General features: G+C 42.3%; 2 protein-coding genes across 3 annotated transcripts in view; one reads left to right on the top strand and one right to left on the bottom strand.

Annotated features, from left to right (window-relative positions):
* The window catches only part of tmem8b (transmembrane protein 8B), a 100,801-nt gene extending 85,323 nt beyond the window's left edge, over positions 1-15,478 (top strand). For both annotated transcript variants that reach the window (XM_076997620.1, XM_076997621.1), the window contains 4 exons: positions 300-478; positions 828-974; positions 1,812-1,928; positions 14,123-15,478. In XM_076997620.1, the coding sequence (XP_076853735.1) occupies positions 300-478; positions 828-974; positions 1,812-1,928; positions 14,123-14,461 (782 nt within the window). In that variant the 3' untranslated portion in view covers positions 14,462-15,478. The remainder of the gene's footprint in view (positions 1-299; positions 479-827; positions 975-1,811; positions 1,929-14,122) is intronic.
* Positions 15,479-17,819: 2,341 nt separating this feature from the next.
* ggt6 (gamma-glutamyltransferase 6) lies at positions 17,820-23,095 on the bottom strand. Its single transcript, XM_076997619.1, has 4 exons — positions 22,672-23,095; positions 21,310-21,626; positions 21,062-21,175; positions 17,820-20,286 (listed from the first exon to the last, which is right to left on the bottom strand). The coding sequence occupies exons 1-4, from the start codon at positions 22,779-22,781 to the stop codon at positions 19,019-19,021; spliced, it is 1,809 nt and encodes a 602-aa protein (XP_076853734.1). The 5' UTR covers positions 22,782-23,095; the 3' UTR covers positions 17,820-19,018.
* Between the last annotated feature and the right edge of the window lie 991 nt (positions 23,096-24,086).

Genomic DNA, 24,086 nt, shown 5'->3' with positions numbered 1-24,086 from the left:
GGTATTATTCAGGTGTGTGTGTTTTGTATTAATGGTTGTGCATGTTTGTGTGTGGATTTAAGTTCAGCAAGTCACCCAAGCAAGCATGTTGTGGTGTTACACTCTCTGCTGGCAATCACAAATAATAGCCCCGATAATATCTTACCACCACGATGATGGTGTTTTGTTGTTGTTGTTGTTGTTGTTGTTTGCTGGGGTGGAGCATCTTGCAAGCGATCTTGCAACTGCCTTTCCACTGGAGCCTTTTGAAAGGCCTCAGAGCCCCAGAGTGAGTCTCAGGTGCACCGTGTGTGTTCTAGGCTGGGAAGGCTGGGGATGTACGGACAACACAGAGGCCTATTCTTATGGATTTCAGCTGCTGTCCACCCTGCTGCTCTGCCTAAGTAACCTGATGTTCGTACCCCCCGTGGCCATCGCCATCCGCAGCCACTACCTGCTGGAGGCATCCGTCTACATCTTCACAATGTTCTTCTCCACCGTGAGTGCTCCTGTAGACCCCAGATCGTAGTACAGTGAAATGGGCAACGGGCTGTTGCAACTTTAACATTTACGTATGCAGTTGCTGTCAGGTTTGAGGACGGCGGAAGAGTAGCGAGCTGAATGGACAGTGCGAGTGATTTATTAAATTCACCATTAAATCCAAAATGGCAGGTGGGGGGTTGTGTGTGTGTGTGTGTGTGTGTGTGTTGGGTCAGGTGATGGGTGCAGGGGTTGCTGGGAGTCCTGGCTTCTCCGTTATAGAGTTGATTGCTGGAAGATAAGAAAAGGTAACACAATGTCCTCCTTCTCTCGTGCTCTTTCTCTCTTTTTGTTTGTGCGTTCTCTAGTTCTACCATGCCTGTGACCAACCTGGCATTGTGGTTTTCTGCATCATGGAGTACGACGTCCTTCAGTTCTGCGATTTTCTGGGCTCCCTCATGTCTGTATGGGTCACAGTTATCGCGATGGCCAGACTCAAATCCATCATCAAACAGGTAGGGTTCACTCGGCTCTACTGGTCTACTCCAGTAGTTAGTCATGCAGACCTTCAGGACTTCAGTACTGTTAAATCACAGTTTATTTGACAGTTACACTGTACTGAATATGCAGTATCCTCGAGTCAAACCCTAATCTGTTGTTTGTTTTTTTTAAACCAAGGATTCTGTCAACTGGAATAATTTATAGCAGACAGGAGAACATCCTCAGATATGCAGGAGAATGTGTTTTATCTCGCCTTGTTTAGAGCTGCAATACAGGAAATGAATGTTAGCAATTTGTCACGTTTGTTTTTATTGGTAAGAACATTTCACAGTCATTTTGCACTAAACAGACAGCGTTACAGGTGTGTGTGCATGTGTGAGGGTGCTTTGCATTTCCGTGGTTTAGTTATTAGCTGTTCTGGATCATTCAGTAGGGAGAAGGGATAAAAAACATCAAGAATGAAAATGGAATATGTGAAGGTAGAAGTGTGTGTGTGTGTGTGTGTGTGTGTGTGTGTGTGTGTGTGTGTGTGTGTGTGTGTGTGTGTGTGTGTGTGTGTGTGTGTGTGTGTGTGTGTGTGTGTGTGTGTGTGTGTCTTTGCTGAAAGACTCAACATGTGGGTACTAATCAAATCTACCAAACCATACCAGAACTGGGCTTTGGAGGTAGTGGAGGGTGGAGGTACTTCTAGCAGAAGCTACTGCACCTCCACGGCCAGTCCAGCTGCAGGCTGAAGGTGACCCCAGCAGTAGCCACTGCTCCTAACTGGACACAGACTCCACTCTGCACATGGGGCACTGTAAAGGTCCCTGACAATAACCCAGTAACGTTATGGCTCTTATCTCCACCAGGTCCTGTACCTGCTAGGGGCGATGTCACTCTCCATGGCCTTGCAGCTGGACCGCCATGGCCTGTGGAATCTGCTAGGACCCAGCCTCTTCGCCTTGGGCATAATGGCCATTGCCTGGGTAAGAGCCTCAGATTAAAACTGCCAGAGTGGTAAATGATTCATAGGTTATTTGTTAAAAGTCTGTAAAGCCGCTAGCAGAAAGGTACAACGGCGCAGGTGTGGCGCCGGTCGCCTCGCTGGGACTCGTCAGCCGTAGAGTGTAGATGAGGTCGGGACATTGCGGCCTGGGTTAAGAATGTGTTTTTGTGCTGGGAAAGATTTGGCAGAAACGTTCTCTAAGCTAAGCGTAGTGTACGAAGGACTGTAGTTTAATGCAACCGCAGAGTCATGAAACACAAAGTTGTAAAACCAACGTTCTTTAGAATAACTGTAAAAGAAGACGAAGACAAACAGGCAGTGGCCGCTCAGAGCACATTAAGCCATGTGGTAAGTGATTTTACGAAACGTGGTAAATAGAGCAGCAATGCACCACATTCCAGACGCATCTTAAAATTTTATGCTTTTGTCTGAGAGCCCGCACAGCAAAGTGCTAAAGCTGAGTCCTGGTGCTGACTCTCTCTTGACCTGGTGCTCTCACGCTGTGGCATCTGTTTATTTGCGACGTGCTTAGTTACTCCGAGACACTCGGGTCCACGCGTGGCCCTTTGCTCCGAACACGCTCTTGTGGAGCGATGCGGCAGGCGTTCGTCTTGGGTTACCCGTCGCATGCTAGCTAGGATAGGCGTAGGGTGCTGACATTGCTTCATCCGAGCGGTATTAGTCATGCCCTTATAGTTCAATTATCAGCCAACTTGCTCTTTTGCTAACGTGTCTCTGCACCGTAATGTGCTTCCTCGAGTGAGCAGATAAAAAGAAATGGACGTAGGGGAGTGGAGAGGACCGTAGCCTCTGATGCAGTAACGCGAACGTTGGATCGAGGGCACTTCCTCTCAGTCATACGTGCTGGTAGATCGAACCTGGATAAAGCAGAGTGATGTTGGTGCTGGTATGCTGTGCCTTTCAGGCCAATTAACACCTGTGCCTTAGTTCCTTTGTCTATCTGCCACGTGTATTGACTTGTGTATTATAAATGAAGAGGTCTGCGTTTACGATATGCAGACATCACGTTAGACATGTGTGTCAGATGTTGTGTGCTGCTGGGATTTATCAGGTGCCTGACTGACATAACGGGATTAATCAGGGATGTTATTGGCAGACTTCTGAAGTTTCATACCTCACCAACATTTGAACGTGTTCGTTCCTCTATGTCTACAAACCTTTCAAAATAAGTCGAACTACGTTTGTATATATATTTCTGAAATACCTTTTATAATGTAATTGGTGACAAGTTATATTTGCAATATAGATATGACAGCACTGCATTACTCATGGTTTTAAATGCTATTTGAGGTGTGTTGTCATGCATCCAGTGAATGGGAACTCCACTACCCAGAATTCCACAACTCGACTCCTCAGATACTCTTCCCCTCATTATTGAACTCACACTTGTTCACTATTAGTGCACACACATTTAACTCCTGGATCCTAGCAAGCATACCAAGAGTTCTGGATTATCTTCACTTGTCTTGTGGTATTTCTGACCCTGCTTCTTTTTGGATTTGCCCCTCGGTTTTGCTTGCCTTGGTTGTGTTTTGACATTGGACTGTTTTTTGCCTTTGGATTACGTTTTTTCTGGATATTCTGCTCTGTTTGACCTCTCATCTCGTCTTATTGCCATATTATTAAAGCCTTGCTGTATCTGCACACGTCTGCTCTCCCTGTCATGTCCCAAACATCACATGTAAAATTTTAACATGAATTCACTAGGACTTCCATGTTCTATGGAACATGAAAACTGACCAAAACAACAAAACCAACGGTTTGCCAACAAAACTGTGTCAGATGTAAATAAAAATGCAGAAGTACCCTAAATATTCCAGTAGTACAAAACAGGACTAATTTACAGTACAATAGCAAACTTCAGTACACAGTTTTCTGCGTAAGCCTGGGAGTGTGACCATGGAGCGCTCATATTATCAGGTACTGAATAATGCTTAAACTTAAATTAATCTCAGTTGCAATAAGAAAAGCAGCGTAATACTCCATAAATGTTATTGTTGTGCAGTAAAGTGTGTATGTGCCACTTGTCAGAGAGGACGATTTTGGTATGGCACCTTGGTAAGGATAATGGCCAGGACAAAGAGCATATGTGTGTTTTAGGGTGTGTTTTAGGCTCTTATTCTTGATTTATTCTGTGTGGATGATTAAATATTAAAAGCCTAGACTAGAAATCTGCAAACAGAATATGGCATGACGTACAGCCCCAAATCTTTGGAAGGGGTCTCGGAAGGTGTCAGTTAATTATTTGTGGAAGTGCAAGATATCAAAACAACACATTTGAGGTTGCTATGTAACCATTCAAGCAAGTGACAGTATGATTTTGTTTCATTTTTCTTAAAGATCTAGATGAAAATTTAAGCTGTAAAACACGGATTGTCCAAGTATTCCATTTTAATAACACACTACTGACAGACTGTCATGTGTTACTGACAGCACAGCATTTGAAAGGTTGTGGGGTGTGAATCCCAAATCTGGAAAGCCCATGTTCTTTGAACTCCTTTTGCTTCAAAGACCTGTGCCTCTGTGTTAGAAAAGTGATTGGAAGTTTCTGTGGTTAAAACAAATCAATAAATCAAACAAACAAACAAACAAATCAATAAATGAGATTAAATTAAGTGTTATGTTTAGTGTTGCTTTTCAAAACAACATAAAACCAGTTTTGGCCAGTGTGACCTTCTCACACACACACACACACACACACACACACACCCTTACACTGACAGCTCGCGTCCTGTTTCTGAAATGTTACAGCTTGAAAAGAAGTGACAGCTAACGGCCGTGTCATAATTGAACATAATACATAATGTTGGCCCGATCCTCCTCCTGCACTCACATTGTAAGAGTTCCTTTATTGCCATGACTGAGAGACAACAGGAGACTTTATTTTGTTCTGGTGAAGTACAGTATCGTATCACTCTGGCTGCCCATTTGAAAACCACTGCAAGTAGTAGGAGTAAAATGTTGACATAAAGAAACTGACATTCTTACATGACCAGATAGTCGCTTCTATGTTCATAACGAATTAGCTAAGTATACACAGACCTTGATCGTTGTGATGTGGACATTGTGTTGGTTGCTAGTGTATGAAATATTGTTCACTGGCAGATATGTGAGTCTTGCCAAATGAAACAGTCATTTTTTGACAATGATCCAGACAGTGGAATTTGTGAAAGACAAAATAATTTACTCATTCTACTGTTTCTTTAATCTGTAATTAGTTATAATATGTCATAAATGTGTGTGTGTGTGTAAGCTTTACAGTTGAGTGGTTGTGGAAAGTACTAAAGATTGATCTGAGTACTAATTTTGCAAGTAATCTTTTAATAAACATGCGGTTTCCATTAGCGCAATGTGCATTATCACAAGTGGATGTAAGTGCAAAGCAGAGGTCAAAGGGGCAATGCGTTAAGACATTTGGTTACACATGTTTATGTAGATCCCTTATTCACACGTTACAGTAGTGTTTTCCAGATGCTGACTTAAACGTTGAGGTAGTGATGGCACAGGCATTATTTTGACCCCACAGGAAGTTCATAAAGTCTTCGTGAGGTGTGCTGGCAGTGACTAGTATGAATCATGCATCGCATGTGGCCACCTACCACACAAATCGATTGAGAAATGCACAGAGAGAGGGTGAGAGAGAGAGGGAGAGGGAGAGAGAGGGTGAGAGAGAGAGAGGGAGAGAGAGAGAGAGGTAGGGAACAGACTGTACAGTCTGCGTGAGGAACAAGGAGTAATCAAAGCAAAAGGCACAATGTCAGACATTTTCAGTCTGATTATTTTTTCCCCTTACCTCTGCATTTATATGAAAAACATGAAACTTGAATAAGGTTAGAAATAAAGATTTGTACCCAGCATGCATCAGGAGTTTCATTATACAGAAATGGATGCGTATGTATACAGCAGCGGAAAGGTTTGCTGCAATGCAATGGCCGTGCTGTACTGGTGATTTATTTGCAGTAAATGTGGTTGTAGCAGGTTGTTGGATCATAGCAGTGCAAGCTCTACTGAATGTATCTTATGTATCTTTACAGTGTGGTACAGATATATAACTACATACTACACCTGCATTTTGTACCTACATAGCCACAGGTTTGTGTGTTTATTTATTTAATGCCCCTATTTTGTTTATTTATTTGTTTGTTCATATCGGAGTTAATAGGGAGTTATGAAATATTGATTGATTGAAAGTAGGAACTCACTATTCTTAGAATGGCAAATCTGGCAAGCAAGAGAAGAGAGGTGGGTATTCTCTGGTGTAATCACAGGGAGCCATAACACACCTCTGCTATTGCATACTAAGGTAGTTTTATAGCATGTTTCAACAGTATTAACATGTCTTTGTTCTGCACCGTCTTTCGTGCTCCTTTCATTTGCAACTTAAGGGGTAATAATGGGATGAAATGTGACCCTAAGTAATGAACAGTGTCATAATCACAGCCAGCCATCATATATTTGGTGCATAATGGCCTGTGTTTATGTCCCTGTGGCCTGTGTTACGATCAACATCTCACTTCTTTGATCCTATGTTGAGCTGTATCTGAAAGCATCCCTCTGTTGAGATTTTTTTGTTGTTGTCCAATACTACGGTTCATGTAGCCTGTGACAGTGCAGCAGGGCCCAATGCCTGTACTGCGGGTTTATCTGTTAAACGTCGTGATATCGGCTTGTCCGCCGTGTTGTTCCGGCTGGGCCTCGCATTGTGGGTGCGCACGGGCCAGCTCAGATTAGATCAGTGGAGCAGAGCATAGAACTTCAGTCACACAGAAGCAATGTGTGATGGAAGAGGTAGGCAGAGAGAGAGAGAGAGAGAGAGCAAGCAATGTGTGATGGAAGAGGAGGAGAAAGAGATTAAATGTGGAGGAGAGAAAGAGAGACAGAGAGAGGCCTGTGATAAATTTGCATAGCCGTTGTTGCTGTGTAGGGGCCTTCCTGAGCCCTGCACACCCTTCAGTTGGAATAGAAGCAGGCGCTGAACTTTGAACACTTCAATCACGGCTGCCAAAGTAAAGAAATAAATATTTCAAGCATAGGCTTTTATATGGCAGAACGCCTAGAGAAAACATAGGCAGGCGAGTGATGGTGTGAACAGCCTTAAACCCTTTCCCAAAATAGCCCATATGAGATGTTCCTGCTTCCCAGTGTGGTTTAATTGTTTGCAGCATCGAGCCTTCAGAAAACGGTAACTAGATTTGAGGTGCAAAATGCCAGTATTCTGACATGCCAAGTGTCAAGCCGCCATCTAGTTATGTGTCATCCAATCAATATCTGCTCTCGCTCAGACCCTTCAGGATGGTGGGAGATAAAGTCTATTTTGCTGATGAAAGCTTCTGTTGAATGTACTATATCCATGAATAAATGTCAGGATTTCTCCATTTTGCAGTGCACTTTATTCTGTTATTCAGGATCATGAATGTAAAACACATAGCCTTACAGATTTAGAATATATGACGGAGAATGTGAAAACTGACCCACAAAAAGCTTGAGTTTAATGCATTTAACATCTAAAAAAAACTAATAATTTAAACACTCTAATAAATCTAGACAGGTAAGCATGGTTTAAATGGGCTACTGTCCAACGCACAACATTTTTCATAGAAGTACGTCTGAAACACCAGGAAATCTCCAAAGGACGCATACAACCTGAGTGTTTTAATGCTTCTTACTGTCAAGAAATGTGTCTCTGTTCCTAACAGCTATCTTGCAAATGATCTGTGGTGTGGAGTGCCAAATTATTAGTCTACGTTGTACGTTGTGAGTTGTTGGTTTCAGTCACAGCACATTGATAAATGTTAAAACATCGCGCCCCTTGGGTCTCTACTTTGTGCACATTTGAACAATAGGGAGGTGCTCGCTTGTATAGAAAGACTTATAATAAGGTAATTATAACACAGGTTCTCCCTGAAGATCGTGACTGCTGTTTCCAAGATTTTGTTGCTGTTAAAATTTTACTAATCTTTTATGTTACATGCAGTAACTAGTGTGGCCAACCACCTTTTACAATGCAGGGTTGTGTCATATTGATAATTAAAATGTTTTATACACTATGAATTAAAAAGGGATCAGAAAAGTAAACTGACCAATCGTGGGCCAATCATGACAGGGACGAGGTCTAAACCCAGAAATGCGGAGAAAGTCAAAGGTGGCAGTGGCAAGAACAAAGTGCCCTGGATGTAAAGAAGAAGGTTTGCAGGGCCAGAGTCAAAAGGAGCACTATATTTGGATGACCTTGGCTAGCTGTGCTCATACAAACAAGAGGATCAGCGATGCCCAGTAACTGTGTATATTACATTAATATAATTCAGGTGTGCATTGTCTGCTAAATGAAAAATGATCATAACAGAATAAATTACACTGCTGAAGATGTGTAGGCCTAGTACCCCACTATCTGATTGGCATTGTTTTCACCATTACATTGTTCCCTTGTTTTAACTATAAGGTCTGTTTAATTCCTCAAAACTGTGGCCCACCTATTTTTGTTTACACTTCATTTATTTCTTCATGGCTCCATTCTTTCATAATTACATGAATAAACAGCTTTGCCTTGTTAGACTATTTGATGTCATTTGGTTATGTATTTATCTTTAATTACATAAATTTTTTAATTCATGTAGTCAATTATTTATTATACAGGGTAGATTTTGAACATTAAGGAGAGCTGTAGTGTTGAAAACACAAGTGCCACAGGTAGCCAGCACTTAAAAGGAATTCAGGCCCTCTCACATCAGCGTTCATTCTCACACCAAACAGTGCAGCCAAACATTGTTATTCCAGCTTGCATGTTGTATGATTGCATGTTTTGATCTTTCATATAGACATGAACACGTATCACACCCCTGGAGATCTTACTCAAGGGCCCGACAATGGCAGCATGGCAGAGCTGGGTTTGAACCCCCAGTAAACCAGTACTAAGGACACTAACAGCTGAAGGACACGCAGGCTGGTAGTTTAAGCTAGTGGATGCTGTTTGCTCAGCTTCCACGACTTGCATTCAAAGTGAGGATATGATTCACCACCATGATGCTGTGACTGGTGTGTTGATGGAAAACACAGGGGCTTGTCTGTTATGCTGCCACAACGGAATAATCAGATTCCAAAAAAAGATAGTTTGAATGGGTATGACACTCTGGTTTTGATATTAGTATCTTTGTATTATATACCAGTTGAAGCCTAGGTTCTGTGTCTTTTTGTATGCACTTTTCAGTATTCATTTAAAAATATAATTTTGAAGAAACTTTTATCCATAATGTGGCCAACACAAACCTCACTTTTTGTGCACAGGCACAAACACTAGCTGAGTTCTACAGGGTAGTGTTCAGTCTTTTCATTTTCTCTCATTTCTGATGGACTTTTTACTAAAACATATGTCTGAATTCTAGCACATTCCACATTAATAGTAATTCTTATAAATTCTTATAAATCTTTAAGATGAACAATACCCTATATATTCACAGAATATATTCATTTTATATGGGTTATATGGGTTTCCTTATTTTTGAGACACCCTGTAGTCTCAGTTCACGTCATACGCTCACAGCTCATTCTAGCTCCGCAACAAAGTATAACGGCTGCTAAATATAGCATCACAATCGGAAATCTAGCTAACTTCTCACAGATCAAATCATGTCACTACTGTTTGGGAAGTCTGGAGATGTAAGATTTTACGCAATGTAGGCTACACAACACAACAGCCATAATTATTATTTTTACTGTTCCCATTTTCAAATTCAGATTTGTAGATGTGAGGGGAAACAAAACCCTCCAGACTCCCATATTTCTTAATAATGCTGAAAGTGGCAACCTAGAAAACTGGCCAATAAATATACCTGTGGCATCGCATGTTTATGAGTCTTAAGGAGGATAAATTTACTTACAAAACAGTGATATACTAGTTTAATAACATTACAGTAAACCTTATCACAATTAAAGTCATTATTAACCTCCCACGTGACATGCCAGCAAAGCCACTAGGCAAAGATGCTTTCATTCATATTCATTCGTAGGTACGTGATTCAAACCTTGGTAAATGATTCATACCTAGGTTCGTGGTTCGTACCTAGGTAAGTGATTAGTCATGCACACAAAGGTGTTCATTGCAGTTTTGACTGCCTTATGTAGGCTAGCTAAGAACTGCTAGCTCGCTTCTGCACTGAGATAAGACTCCTTCTGTGTACACGTTTACACAGCAATGGGAGTCAGTCAGTTGGACAAATAGCCTCTTATAGGCCAGCCTGCTAGCTGCTCAGCCAATAAGTAGAATTCTGGTATTTTTTAACTATGATCATATTATTCACTGGACTAGGAATCGTATTTGGTCACACAGTTATTTTGATGCTTGGGGCTTGATACGTCCCAGTCTAGGTTGGGCCCCTAACAAATTTGGTGAACGGTAGTGAACCAGCTGTACATATGAATAGTGTAATTCTACTAATGTCTAACCTTTACGAGCATCTACACAGGCGACAAAGAGCACCTAATGTGTATACCAGATACATGTATCCATGGACATAACGGGCTATTTTTGAGCTTTTAAACAATAACCTTCAATATGATTAAATGAATTCCTTGTATTTAATGTAAAATGAGAGTTAGGGGAGAATAGAGGAAAGATTTTGGGATATGTATGTAAGGTATAATGTTTGTATATTGAAATCCCCACAAAACATACCTACATTTAATAATGGAACACAAATTCATAGCATGTGAAACTTGTAATATTTCTACTTACATATTTTTTTTAATAGGCTAATAATAGGCTGTTTTTCATTGATGTGTCATTTTGTCAAACACTCTGCTGACAGGTTGTATCTAGTATCAGGGATCTAGAATATATGGCTTGTTTCTTTTAAAGGTTTAAATATGTCCGCTCATATGAAATTGTTTTAACTTTTTGTTAGTACAGGACAATCACAGATATTTCCCAGATCCAAAGATCCATTTATTAACTTTATACGAATTAGTCTTCATGTAAGAGATAGACTTTTTATCAATGTTCTCTGTATCTCTGTGTAAGTCTTCTGAGGAAGATCTATTAAATACAACTTTATTAATATAACTTCAGTTATCTAAGCAGTTGCATGGTGCAACAGACGGCATACAATTCTAACAAAGATTAAACATTTAGGTAACAAAAAAATGCATTGGTCTTTAAGGAAGCCAGTTATTTTGTTCTGAGCTCAGTTGTCCTTACAGCAATTTGCTATGCTGTCAGTTCTCATAAACCAGCTCAATAAACATGACAATTGGGTTTCAGAGTGAGATATTAGGTTCTCAGCATGGTAGGAAAAAGTCCTGTTGTGCAGATATGAAAGATTCTCAGATGTGAGAGATGAATTTGTGTTCGGGGTTTTCCCAGTGTTTCGGGTGTGAGCAGTCTTGTACGGTGCATGAGATATGGGCATCATTCTCAGATGACACTTCTGGCACAAGGCACGCAGCCAACCACGAGGAGCGAGACCCAGACAGTGCCACCACGTAGAACAGTTCAAGTCAGCCGTCGCCTGTTAAATGGATATGTTCTGCATTCTGGACTAGGCGGGAGGAGGCACTCTGGCATGCATGCAGGACTCGTAGCCAAGCGTAGCAGGGAGGCGCAGCCTGTACTGGAGATGCACGCCATGTCAAAACTTCAGCAATGAAAGAGGAAAGCAGGAGAAGACTTTTGTACCGCTGTGTGGACAGGACAGGAGGGGGCTGGGGGGACCCCTGGTTGGACATAGCACATAGCATGGCGGCTGCGTGGGTGTGAAGATGAAGAAGGGTGAAGCGAAGCTGACAAACCATTGGAGATACCATCAAAAAAACCTGCTTTTCCATAGAAAATATAATAACTGTCAAGGTTCCTCTGTGTTGTACTGACAGGAAAGACCTACTTGACTAATAGAGGCATATGTATAAGAGAGCTGGAGGGTTCTGCAGCAGTGCGGAGACAGTAGCTGAGGTTTTAAGTATAACTGCACAGTGCGTCTAACGTTACTGTCATGGTGTGAAAGGCAATTTTCCTGTTTCTTGATATAGCAGTTCGCTATAAGTGAAAATGGGGAATGTTTCTGTTTACAGTTAAATTGTAAATGGACAATAATAAATGATTATTAGTTATTAGTTTAACCTCGTCAGAGTCTGGGGGTTCCAGACTATACATCTTTTATATTAGTTACAAAAAGGCTGACTCATTTATGAAGGACACTGTTTAAAAGGTTATATGATGTACACCTACATAAACCTTTCATGACAACGGACATAAACATGATCATTTACATAAACATACAGAACAACTGCAGGAGATATTACAGAGCATCTCCTCACTTGTGTTTTACCGGCAGCCACATTTCTGACTGTTCTGTGTCCTCAGCATTATGTCATCATACCAAAAAAACTGCTGAGCTGCAGTCTGTTGTCATCATGTGCTGTCATTTCACTCCACTCAGTGTCATGACGCATTCTAATGTCACCCAAAAACTGTATCACTTGACACAGTTGTTATGTGAACTTGACATCAAAGTTGACAAAAGCAGCTTTTATGACGGCTTCTTTTCAGCGGCATTCTTAAATGTTTATGTATGTTTAAGTCAGTTGTCAAGGAATGGCTTCTGTAGGTGTCATGTAGCCTTCAGAAAGTGTTACCCAATAAAATTCCTGAGTGATTCAGAGTATATTGAATAATATGTCTCATAAACTATTTTTATTATCTACATACAAAGATGAGTTGAGTTTAATTGAATGCTAATTGGCTACTTAAATGTTTGTCCATTTTTTCCACTTTTCTCATGGAATTTTTTAACTTTTTTTTAATGCTGTTAGCTTCATTATATGTCATGAAACATCTAAGTGAGGCAGTCTGTCCTTCTCTGAAGATCCAAAGTAATGGCTATTGTAATTGTTTGATTGGGGTAATTACAGCCTGTCGAATGGATGACGGCCGAGGATGTTTCACACCACTCATTCCACACTCTGAGATGGACTAGGGAACTTGTGAGGGACAGCCTCTGTCTGCCCATGGATTTTTCACCTCCGGCAAGAGACTGGTTCTGCTGTTGAACAGAGCGATCACTGAGGAGTAGAGAGTGGAAGTAGATCACAATACCCAGAAGGACAGCGTAACGCTTTTTCCCTGCTGTAGCGTCTGGGGACAGCCGCCCCGGTCTGTCCGCCGAGCCTTTGGCAAGGCCGCGCACTGGTTAAAGCTACCAGCGTAAGGACGTCGAGAGGGAAGCGGCCGCAGCTTATCTGCCACCTTCAAATGTTGCATTAGCATCGCAAAAGGGGTCGAGCCACAATTGAACTAGTCCGTACTGTGGCAGCAGGGCGGGGCAAGGAACGCCACGCGCTGTGGGAAGCTGTGAAGGAGGTAGATTTCATCCCGAAGCAGTGAGTGCTCGTGTGAGAACTGGTCCGGCAGGAAGAGCTTGCATTACCGATAATGGCAGGCAATGAAAGCCTGGGTGAGAGGGAATAATGGAGTTTGTGGTGTCGAGGGAGGCAGCACATGTGACGTGGACATGGAGTGGTCTCCAGCAATGCTGCTGGTCAGTTCTCTTATCTGGCTCCATGGATACTGAAGTACTGTGTGGCTATAGATTCATGACATGTAGATAATGGTGAAGCAACTTGGAATCTCTCATTTGGATGGTCCGGTAACCTACATATGTGATGATTTTAAAGTTTGAGCATAATCATTGGTATGTGCACTCAAGATATCATGTTATGATGGTATCTACTGTATATGTTGCGTGTCCGTGTCCTTATAGATATTATTGTGATGCTCTCTTCTTTGTGTGTGGTTGATGGCTGACCACAAGCCAAATTGCCCTTTGGGGACAATAAAGTTAAAACTGATTGATCGATCAGTTGGTCTATTGATTGATGGATCAATCAGTCAGTCACTAAATCAATCAAGGTAATATTCTGAAATTGGAAAAGTCATAAATTACACATTCTTGGTGATATATTATTACATTATACAGACATTATTCTTTATTCATTATTACATTATTATTTGAGCCTTAACCATACTGACTGACATTTGTAATCAATGAAATATGTTGTTTATGTAAATGGCACATTACCCACTGCTCTTATACTCTTGGGTTTATATGTGTGTGTGTGTGTGTATGTGTGTGTGTGTGTGTGTGCATGCGTACGCGCATTTTTCAGACCGTGCGCACCATCCGTCGCCGCCGGTGCTACCCGCCCACCTGGAAGCGTTGGGTCTTCTTCCTGTTCCCTGGGACCATGATCGCCGCCTCGGCCGTGGCCCTCTACGCCTTCGTAGAGACCGAGGAGAACTACTTCTACATCCACAGCATCTGGCACATGCTGATTGCTGGCAGCGTGGGCTTCCTGCTGCCTCCACCGCGCGCCAAGCCCGACGCCAAGATCACGCCTCTGAAACGGCGCCGGGGCTGCGGCTACCAGCTCTGTGTCAACGAGCACGAGGAGATGGGCCTGGTGGACCCAGCCATCATCACCATCAACAGCATCTGCACCAGCTGATAGTGTACCCCCCACCTCCACGTCCCCCCGTCCCCCCCCCAACAACACCCCTCTGCTCGGACACTTCTTTGCCTTCTCACTCCTCCCTTTGGAATAAAAAACAAAAAAAAAGTAAGGAAAACAAAGCCAGAGAACTCGACGCTAAACTGTAAATAACATCAGACTAAGAGGACATGTACATACACCTGAGGGCTGTTTGTTTGTTTATTTGGGGGGGGTTTGTTTGAGATTTTTTTTGTTGTCGTTGTTGCTGTTGTTAATCAGATTACTATGATAGTTGTTTTTTTCCATATTACTGGTATTTTGGGGTGGTTTGTGGCGGTAACAGTATTGCACTGTTGTTCGTAACGATGGCAGTAACAGTATTGCACTGTTGTTCGTAACGATGGCAGTAACAGTATTGCACTGTTGTTCGTAACGATGGCAGTAACAGTATTGCACTGTTGTTCGTAATGATGGCAGTAACAGTATTGCACTGTTGTTCGAGATGAACATGCTGCTGCTATTTGACAGTACAAATGTATCATGTAATTATTTATTGTTCTCTGAAAACTTAAATGACCAAAACAACTTTGGGGTTCGGATGACATTAGCAAAGCTGGCTCATAGGAGAATATGGGAAGGCAAAAGTTTTTTTCTTAATTTTTTCCTAAACTTGCACTGAGACACAAAAATGTGATACTGTACATTTTTTTATATAAATAAGTATAGCTACGTGATACGATATGTAACGTATAGTTGTTTTCTGTGGAATGTCTGACTGTACTTTGGATTGCATTTTAATGCCTTGGCAGAATTGCTGATAGTCCCTGTACAGACGGAATAGGAGAGTCCATTGCCAAGAACAGGTTTTTTGTTATTTATTTGTTTTGTGTTTTTTCTAGAAAAAAAAAGAAAAAGAAAGAAAAAAAAAGTAACAAACCTCAGATGAATAACCTCATATTTGCTGTTGTATTTACCTGGAGCGGATCAGGTCAGATGGGTACCTTTTAATGCATTACCAACCGATAAAACAAATAAACATTTTATTTTTTCTTTATCAAAGTAGTTTCTATCTCTTAACCCCCTCCCCCTCCCCAGAGTGTTCCTCAAGCGAGACGCTTGTCGGGAAACATGGCGGCCTATGCTTCAGTCCTTAATGGAGGCACGCGGACTGGCGTCATGCTCCAGTATATTGAGGAGATGGGAGAGTGCCAGGTTAGGCCTCGGAGGAGAAGAGCATATAAATAATTTGTCCTACACTCGGCTCTCGCACCGCTGCGGCGCTGGGAAGCCAAGCTCCGTGTGGTGTTGACACGGCCGCTGTTTACGGCGATGGCAGCAATGCCTTCAGCGCGCTCCTACCTGGAGCTTTCTCCAGCAGATAAGCGCAGTACACACTTTATCTGTGGACCGCCATGTCCCAGCGGCACGCTTGCTCCTTATGTCATAAAAAACAATTTTGACTTCGGTGCTCACAGAAGGTACTAGAGCATTTTGCTTGCTGACGTTTGGAAGAAGGCCCTGTAAAGGAGCGGGACAAGTCGCGCGGCGTGCTGTGTGTTCGTCCGGTGAGCGCGGCCTTTTGACGTGTATGTGCGCGAGGTGTCAGTCCTGCTCGTTTTTGCGGAAAAAAGCGTCGTGGCAGGCTTCTTGCTAATGCTCTGCAGTTAGACGAGCATTTCCCTACAGAACCAGTTGACAAGTACGAAGAAGGCTGAAGTCATGTTGTATTCATGCTGCGTTCCCCTTCAGCTACGGTGGTTGCCACCCGGGAAACACATTTACAATCACCCCACACCCTTTTATTGCTTAGCGACCAAGCAGTAATCAAAGTATTCCTTCTATAATCAGCGTCCTAATGGCCAAGACATCAAGAAACAGGTATTAGAAACAGGTAGACATTCAGTGTGAACACGTACTGCATGGGTTTGTAGATCATAGCGATTCTAAATTAAACTGCTATTATGACGATGGCAGAGATCCTCGTCCGCATGGAATCGCTGACTGCCAATTATGATGCATCCGATACAGACGAGCTCTCCGAGCATATCCGTTTCATATGCATTAATTCCCCATTTCCACATGCAGTGTGGGGATTATCTGCCTAACAAACCGTGGCCTCCCACAACCAAAAACAAATTCAACCCCCCCCCCCCCCCCCCCCGCAAGATACGAGACGCCTTCTGCATGAATTAATCTAGCAGTTTATGCCCATCTACGGCAGGCCGAATATGGATATCGCGCCGATTCCCTTCTCAGCTACACGTTCCCCACGGTCCTGTCACGTTGCAAAAATCCTCGTCTGCTTCCCTTTAAAATAATAGCAGGTGAGCGGAGTGGTGTAGCGATGGAGTGTAGCACAGGGACGCTGAGGAAGCCATAAAAACCGAAGAAATACATCACAGCTATTTTCCTCATATGCCCAGAAAGGCGACACTTTCTACAGATCTGATCACATTCGTGCAACGCATGCATACAAAACCAGTCACCTAACAACACTGCTCAGTAGCTATTAGTAACTGGCTGGGAGAATCTCAGCGGAGCAGAGGTCTCATTTTAAACCTCTCCTGCTGATATGAGTGAATGGCAAGAAGCTAACAGAAAGAGGCATCTCGACACAGAAAAGATGCGCTCCAAGCCATGTCAACAGATTACTTGCTAGCATACTTTTGCTGGAGGCACTGCCTGTTGAACTTTTAATCTACACTGATACAAATAATCCAATACTAAGGCCACAATTATTAAGATGCTCGGAGATTTGTAAAGCTTCTCTTTTTGATGATACTTTCTCACTGAGTCTCAGACTGTACCTTCCAGATGCACTATTTTCCAATGCCAGACATTCTACCTCAGGTGAGCCAAAGTCGTTTCAAATTAACATTGCAAATATACAACTGGTTGTATCACTTGGTGTTGTTTAAGGCTTTTTGATTCTGTCCTTCATGTCACCAATTTTTCTTGGGTAAAAAAATCTGTGTAAGAGTCCCATAAGAGTCTTACAAGGAAAACCTTTGGTGTTTAGAGATAGGAAATTAATGGATACGGTTTCTACACTGTTCTGAAATTCCCAACTTATTCGATATTCATTATCTGGTATTCTTGACTAGATTCTATGTGACAGTATCTCAGCAGGAGGCCAAGCTGGCAGAAGCCCAGTCACAACATGCCAAAGGGGCGGAGACAAACGGAACATTTTAATTAAGACACAATCTGAATATTCATAGGGCCTGCAGCCACTGAAAGCAGAGTGGCAGGCGAATGCTGCAGCATGCTGACATACTGTAGTAGTGCTGAAGTAGTGCTGTGATACAGCAGTACTCAAAATTACTGCAGGAGAAATCATAAGCAGAGAAAGGAAAAGGACTGAAGTCTAGAAAAACGTGAAAAACAGACTGTTTACTTGACATTTTTCACTACAGACCATACAGAAAAATCTTAAGCGCAACAGAGAGAACACAATTACATTAGCATCATTATTTGCATTAGATAATGAAGTGCAAAAAACAATGACTTTTAATTTACATATTGTGGTTTCAGTGCATCATTACATATTGTAAACAAAGTAAGCTCTTCAAAACAAAAAGCCAGACTTCTGATGTGTAGTTTTAGTGTCATCACAGATGGCTAAAATATGATAATAAAGATGCAATGACACTGCATCTTTTTACTAATCAGATTACCATTATCGTCTTCTTACATGACAACAGGCTGTTTTCTGAGCAGTAACATCTAGGACAGCAGTTTCACCCTAAACACAGCATTACAGATAGGACTTAGCAGGCGTGGCACATTGTGAAACACAATGGCCTGATCCAGAGTATATTCCATATTGCATTTTCTCACCAGGTGATTTGGAACCTCCAAGCAGAGGAGAGCTAAAATCAGAGGCAGCGGCTGTGGCAGATTTCGACAAAGACGGCCCGCATCTTTTACAATCAGAGGGTTGAGGGGGCGAATTTGCTACTGCGCCACGGAGGAAAGCAATTTTTCCATCAGCGTGGACCATTCACCCACTGTGTGCAAAATCAGGATTTATCAAAGGGGGAGAGGGATGCAGGTAAACCCTTAGGCAGCACTCTGAGAAGATCCAGGCATGCAAACCGAGGCATCGATATACACACCTTGCAAGCATCTGTCTAAATTAACGTAAAGAGCAAGCGGCTCTCGGGAGGCAGGTTTATATTGGCATCCGTCCATGTGGCCAAACGGATTTTGAACCGCGGCGCGTGCAAGAGGAGCAAACCTAATGGCTTTTCTTTTTTTTTTTTGAGTTTGCCATTTGCTCGTTCTGCAAAACACACTTAGACTCATTCTGCAAAACACTTTCTCCCCAGATGACCTTTGATAACACATTGAGTGAGAGGTAATTACACATTGGTGACATCATTTCCGATGACTGTAAATGGGTGGAGATTAACTCAGTGATTGATTCACGTTGACCCGATTCTCCTCAGGTTATCAAAATCGAAGACAGCAGCATACCCCTGTTGTGGAGGAATTAGGGATTGTTAAGTGCACCAAAGTTCATAATTAATTGCAGCGTCTGACTGCTAAGGCGTGGTAATTGAGTCTCCTTCAATAGCCGTCAGAATGGGCTGTGGCAGCAGGGGCACTGTGTGCGCTAACGTGGTCCGCATGGAGCCGAAACAGCATGGACACGGTGTCATCGGTACACTCGTCCACCTCCTGTAAGCCCCCGCCCCTCTGTGGAAGCAGCATGTAGACCTCTGAGCCATTTGAGATGGCAGACAGACAAACAGCAACTTCTGATGAGATTCCCTGCTCCAGATGGAGAAGCGGTCTGCAAACAGCCTCCGCAGGAGACATTCCAGAGTCTACCCTGTTATGTAGCAGAACAGCAGCGTTAAATAAGGCGGGAAGTCCTCCCGCAACAGCGATGACTTCTAATTCGTCGTCTCCCTCGTCACCATCGCTCTGAGGGTCACTGTCAGTACTGATCTTTAGAACCAACGGAAAGCTAAGGTAAGGTGAGCCCGAAAGGTTTGCGGTAAAGCTGCTGAGGATAACCCCGCTGGTCGGCAGGAGCCGCCTTGATCCCCAAGTGGTGTTCAGTGAAACTGACATGATGATAAAACTACCGTGCCTGTCCAGCACGCCAATGTGACTTCTCCTCATGTTGAGACCAAATAACTTGGAGGAGTCCGGGTTTGTCTCAGCCGTTTTGCTGAGTCCCTGAGTCGAGTTAAAGAGGTTGGCGTAAGAGGCAGCAGTGCTGTTAAGATCTCTGCTTCCCTGAAAGGCCAGACTTTGCTCCCTGATTTGCTCTAATATAACAGATAGCATCAAGCCTGTGTGAGGGGAGGTGTCTGAAAGGACAGTGTATTTCTCCCCCTCAGCGATAAGGGGCTCATTGATTTCTCCATGGCGGCGTTGAACGGCGGCAAAGAAAGCGGGCCTCTCGTGCGGGGAGAGGTCCTCAGCCAATTTCATGGCCAGAGTTTCTTGGAAATGGGACTCGTTTAGGCTGGCGCCCCGCAAGAGCTCGGCGAGATTCCGGTTGGAGGCCAGCATGCCGGCCGATTTCAAGTGCCCGTTCGCATCGCAGAACAGGTTGCACAGATCGGACGTGGAGATTTCATCCTCGTGGGCTTCCATGGCCCTGCCAAGGATGCTGTCGACGAGGAAGCCGTCCTCCGCTAACTCGATGGCGCCTTTGAAAAGACTGCTCCATTCTGAACGGCCCCATTGAGAGTGCAGCTCTTTGACACCCTGCAGTATAGATGGGATCCCATAAGTCATTGAAGGCATCTGTGGCCCAGTTGTATGTACGGCTTTTAGTGATCCTGATGTGTGGTTGTACAGAATAGCCGAGAATTCTCCACCTTAAGAGACAAAAGACTGTGAAAATTTCTCAAACAATTTATTCATTTAAAAACATAGCACAAAGTAGCAAGGATCAGTTATTTTCTTTCATTTATGGTTTACTATTCCAAGGCCATTTCAAGAAAACCAAGAGTTATAATATTAAGTGAATAATCAATGGTCATTATGCACAATATCCTTTATAGTTCCCTATTAATCTTCTGAAAAACAATTACAGGTCTAGTTGGTAAGAGTAAAACCATGCATTTAAGTAAGAAGTTCAAATATTTATATATTATTTAAGCAACTTGGGGTTTTTACTTTAATGGACTTGATCTTCTGTTATGGAAGTTGAAATAGCTGTGTTTTTTATGCATCTGCTGTGACCTTTCACAAATGATTTTCCCACTTTGGGAACACACACACCTCTAATGGCCTTTTCATACCACTTTATTTAAGTGCTTGACTAAACATAAACTACAAATTTAAAATGTTATACTGATTATGAGCTTGACCAAAAAGCACTACAATTCAGATGCAAATATCACCAGTGGCATGTTGAAAGAACATTTCCAAGCAGACCCAATGTTTGCTCATGCTGAATCTGAAATTGCATCACGGGCACAGAAAACGTAAATCCAGCTCAGATAAATATAATACCATCAAAGTCTGACGGTCTAAATGGTCAATTCAAACAAATTAGACTGTAATATGGGAACATGTTATTTCTAGATATGACTGTACAGCATTAAATTATTTGATTTGTAATTGATATATGGAAGATATTTTACTGACCTATTCCTGCTGTGTGTGGGTGGACAACTCCTAAGCAGAGTAGAGATGCAACAGCTGCATCAACTATGGTTCCTCCCTCCTGAAGAAGCTCTTTGCCAACCCTGGAGCAGTTAGCTACAGACACAGGAAACACCGCCAGCTTATCAATGCAGCGACAGACTAGAATACGATTTGTGATTTATCTTATCATCTGTCATGAAGATGCCAAGACATTAGCATTTAGATAAAAAAAAAACATCAATCTAAACCTGAGGCTGTAAGGACAACGGCGTGGTGGTACAGTGAAATGTCGTGATGATGATGATGATGATGATGATCTTCGTCATTGTGGTCATCAGTCTTAGCATCTCCCATGTGGGGGTGGTGGTCATGCTCATCTTGGGTTTTCATGACCATGCTGTGGGAACCGTAGCATCCTGCACCCTGGAGGCCTCCAGGGTCTGACCACCATCCGTCGCACTCAAGAATCATGAACACCAAGACTACACCGAGCAGAACCAGGGCCACCACCACCCGGACCCATGTGTCTTTCTTCTCCACCTCTATCTGCAGACCTCTGGTGGGCCTGTGGGACGTAAGAACAACAAGCAAGGGAAGAAGAAAGAGAAGAACAACTTCTGTAGGCTGGAGAGACAGACATTCTCAGAGGAATGAAACGTGGAAACAAAGCAATTTGACCAGTGAAACCTGATGGATCTATATGTCACTCTGCCTTCCTCTATTGCTCAGAATATATGAGAAGGCCAAAAGATCATTGTGAATGGCCCATCACTTTGATGCCCTCAGCTACCACAAGATTTCACAGTAACCAAAGCTGAAAACAAAGCATCCCAAGGCAGAGATGGACACTTAAGTAGAGCCTTGTGGGTGTTATTTGTGGCTCAGTCTTTAAAATAACTAGAACAATATATATCTTTGATCTAGATAAAATGACTGCTGAGTATGTATCTGAATGAGATTCCATAGTAGCAGTCAAGTTTCCTCAGCCACAGTCAATTGTATAACATAAACTGTATACTTCTATACAAAATGTGGAATATGGAAAAAAAACTTGAAGAAACTTGGGATTTTTGTTTTATTATAGGCCTACACTGAAAATCTAGACGAGAGGAGAAATTGAAATGGTTTGTTCTTTAATGACGTATTACATTAGCAGTGGACTTACTACACTATAAGAGATGATCAGATACTGATAGTTAAAAGACTCTCACTATCCATGTGAGTTCAGCGTATCTCATTTAATTTCCCCCTTATCGCTAGGCTTAAGCATGGACCAAAGCTGCTTTGTGCCATTGTCTACTGTGAAAAACGCCATACGTATAAAAGTGATCTTAACCAGCTGCGATTACACTGAGTAGGCTATCCTAGTATTTATCGCGAGTGAATAGCTTATTTCTTCCCCTGAGCATGTAGTCGGGTCAATGGAATCATTTAAGCCATTTCTACGCACACGTACACGATTTCGACTATTTGAGCACGAATAATAAGTTTTTACTTAGTTCGTGGGATGTGGTAAATGGCTACAATAACAGCAGGTTGAACAAACCATATGCTTTTTTTCCCAATACTGCTCGGCTTAAACACACCGACTCGTTTCGTGTATCACTCACTGCTTTGTGTAGATAGTCACTCTGTCTTCATCGCTGCCAGCCTCACCGGTTTCTATTTCATCCTGAGTCTCAGATGGTAGTTTCGTATACCGAACAGTACTTTGCACCATTATTTTAACGTGTCGCTCAGGATGACATTAATACTGTAATATTAAGTCGCTTATGCAGGCCTGCTCGAGAAAGCTCTGCTTTCTGTAAACGTCTTTCTTTTTTGCTGTTTTTTTTTTTACTTCCTGATACACCTGCTTGTCCCGCTCTTCTAGATACACCTGTCACAAACGAGACCCACCGGTTTGGACGAGCAGTGCAGTTTCTGCAGTGTGGTTTTTCGATTTTTGTACTCAATGATATTAAAAATGATCTAATAATGGAAAGTGTCGATTTTAGATTAGCTCAAATAAGACAATGTATCTAGTAAATCGACCTTCATAGAATCGCGAGAGATGGTTTTGGCTGTAGAACTTTGAGCTGGTAAGGAGCAGCGAGGGTGTGAATTTCAAAGTAGTAAATGATTCAACTACTCAACTACACCGTGGTTTTATTTATTGCTGAGAGATTGCTGAGTGATTTGTAAGCATGCAGAATGCAAAGTCCCCACTGAGATTACGTAAGGGTACTGACACGACAAGCTGGGGATGATCTAAAAAAACACAGAAAGAGAGCGAACATACCAAAGCGAAAGACACCAATACGCAACCCACCTGGCTATGTGCGTAAAGTCTGTGTTCTGAAGTTTGTTTCAACATCTATTCCAAATGTGAGGTTACGTCAATGTTAAAATGCCCGGTATACATTTGAACGCCAGTAAATTTTGGCAGTGCAGGCAAAAAAAATAAAAATGTTAACGGTTTACTTTTACCGTGTGTGGGTGGTTATGCGAACTAGAGATTTTAGACTTGAGTGATTTGGATATTATGTGTTATATATTCATACAAGTGAGTCTACTTGTGAGAATTTTGCTGAAGCTTGTCTACAAAGAAATGAGTGAGGAGAATGGATCTCTGCAAGTTTATGCATATTAATGATGACGAAAAACAACAAAGCTAGCTTTCTCGGGGGTCTCAAAGTCCCCTAAGGCACGAAGAACTTACAAGAAGGTTCAAGAAGTTCATTGAGAAGCTGTATTCTGTACTTCACAGGAGCTGATAGAACAAAGCCTAAACAAGGAACACACATTAAAACTTAAGCGAGTTATTAATGCTCTGATTAATCATAGCCTATTGCAAAACAAATAAACATTTTAAATCATGCAATGTTTATGTTTATTTCAGATATATGTACATGCTTTATATCCTTTACTAGATGACATAATCCAGTTGTTTATGGTAAACCTGAAAGACATGAACATCTTCATCTACACTTTCTCAAATATTGTCTTGTATTTTTATAATTGTGTTTTAAACTAATGTATTTCT

Source organism: Brachyhypopomus gauderio, chromosome 3 (assembly GCF_052324685.1).
Source record: "Brachyhypopomus gauderio isolate BG-103 chromosome 3, BGAUD_0.2, whole genome shotgun sequence".
NCBI lineage: Eukaryota > Metazoa > Chordata > Actinopteri > Gymnotiformes > Hypopomidae > Brachyhypopomus > Brachyhypopomus gauderio.
The sequence above is the reverse complement of the archived record's forward strand: the minus strand, read 5'-3'. Positions and strand labels throughout refer to the sequence as shown.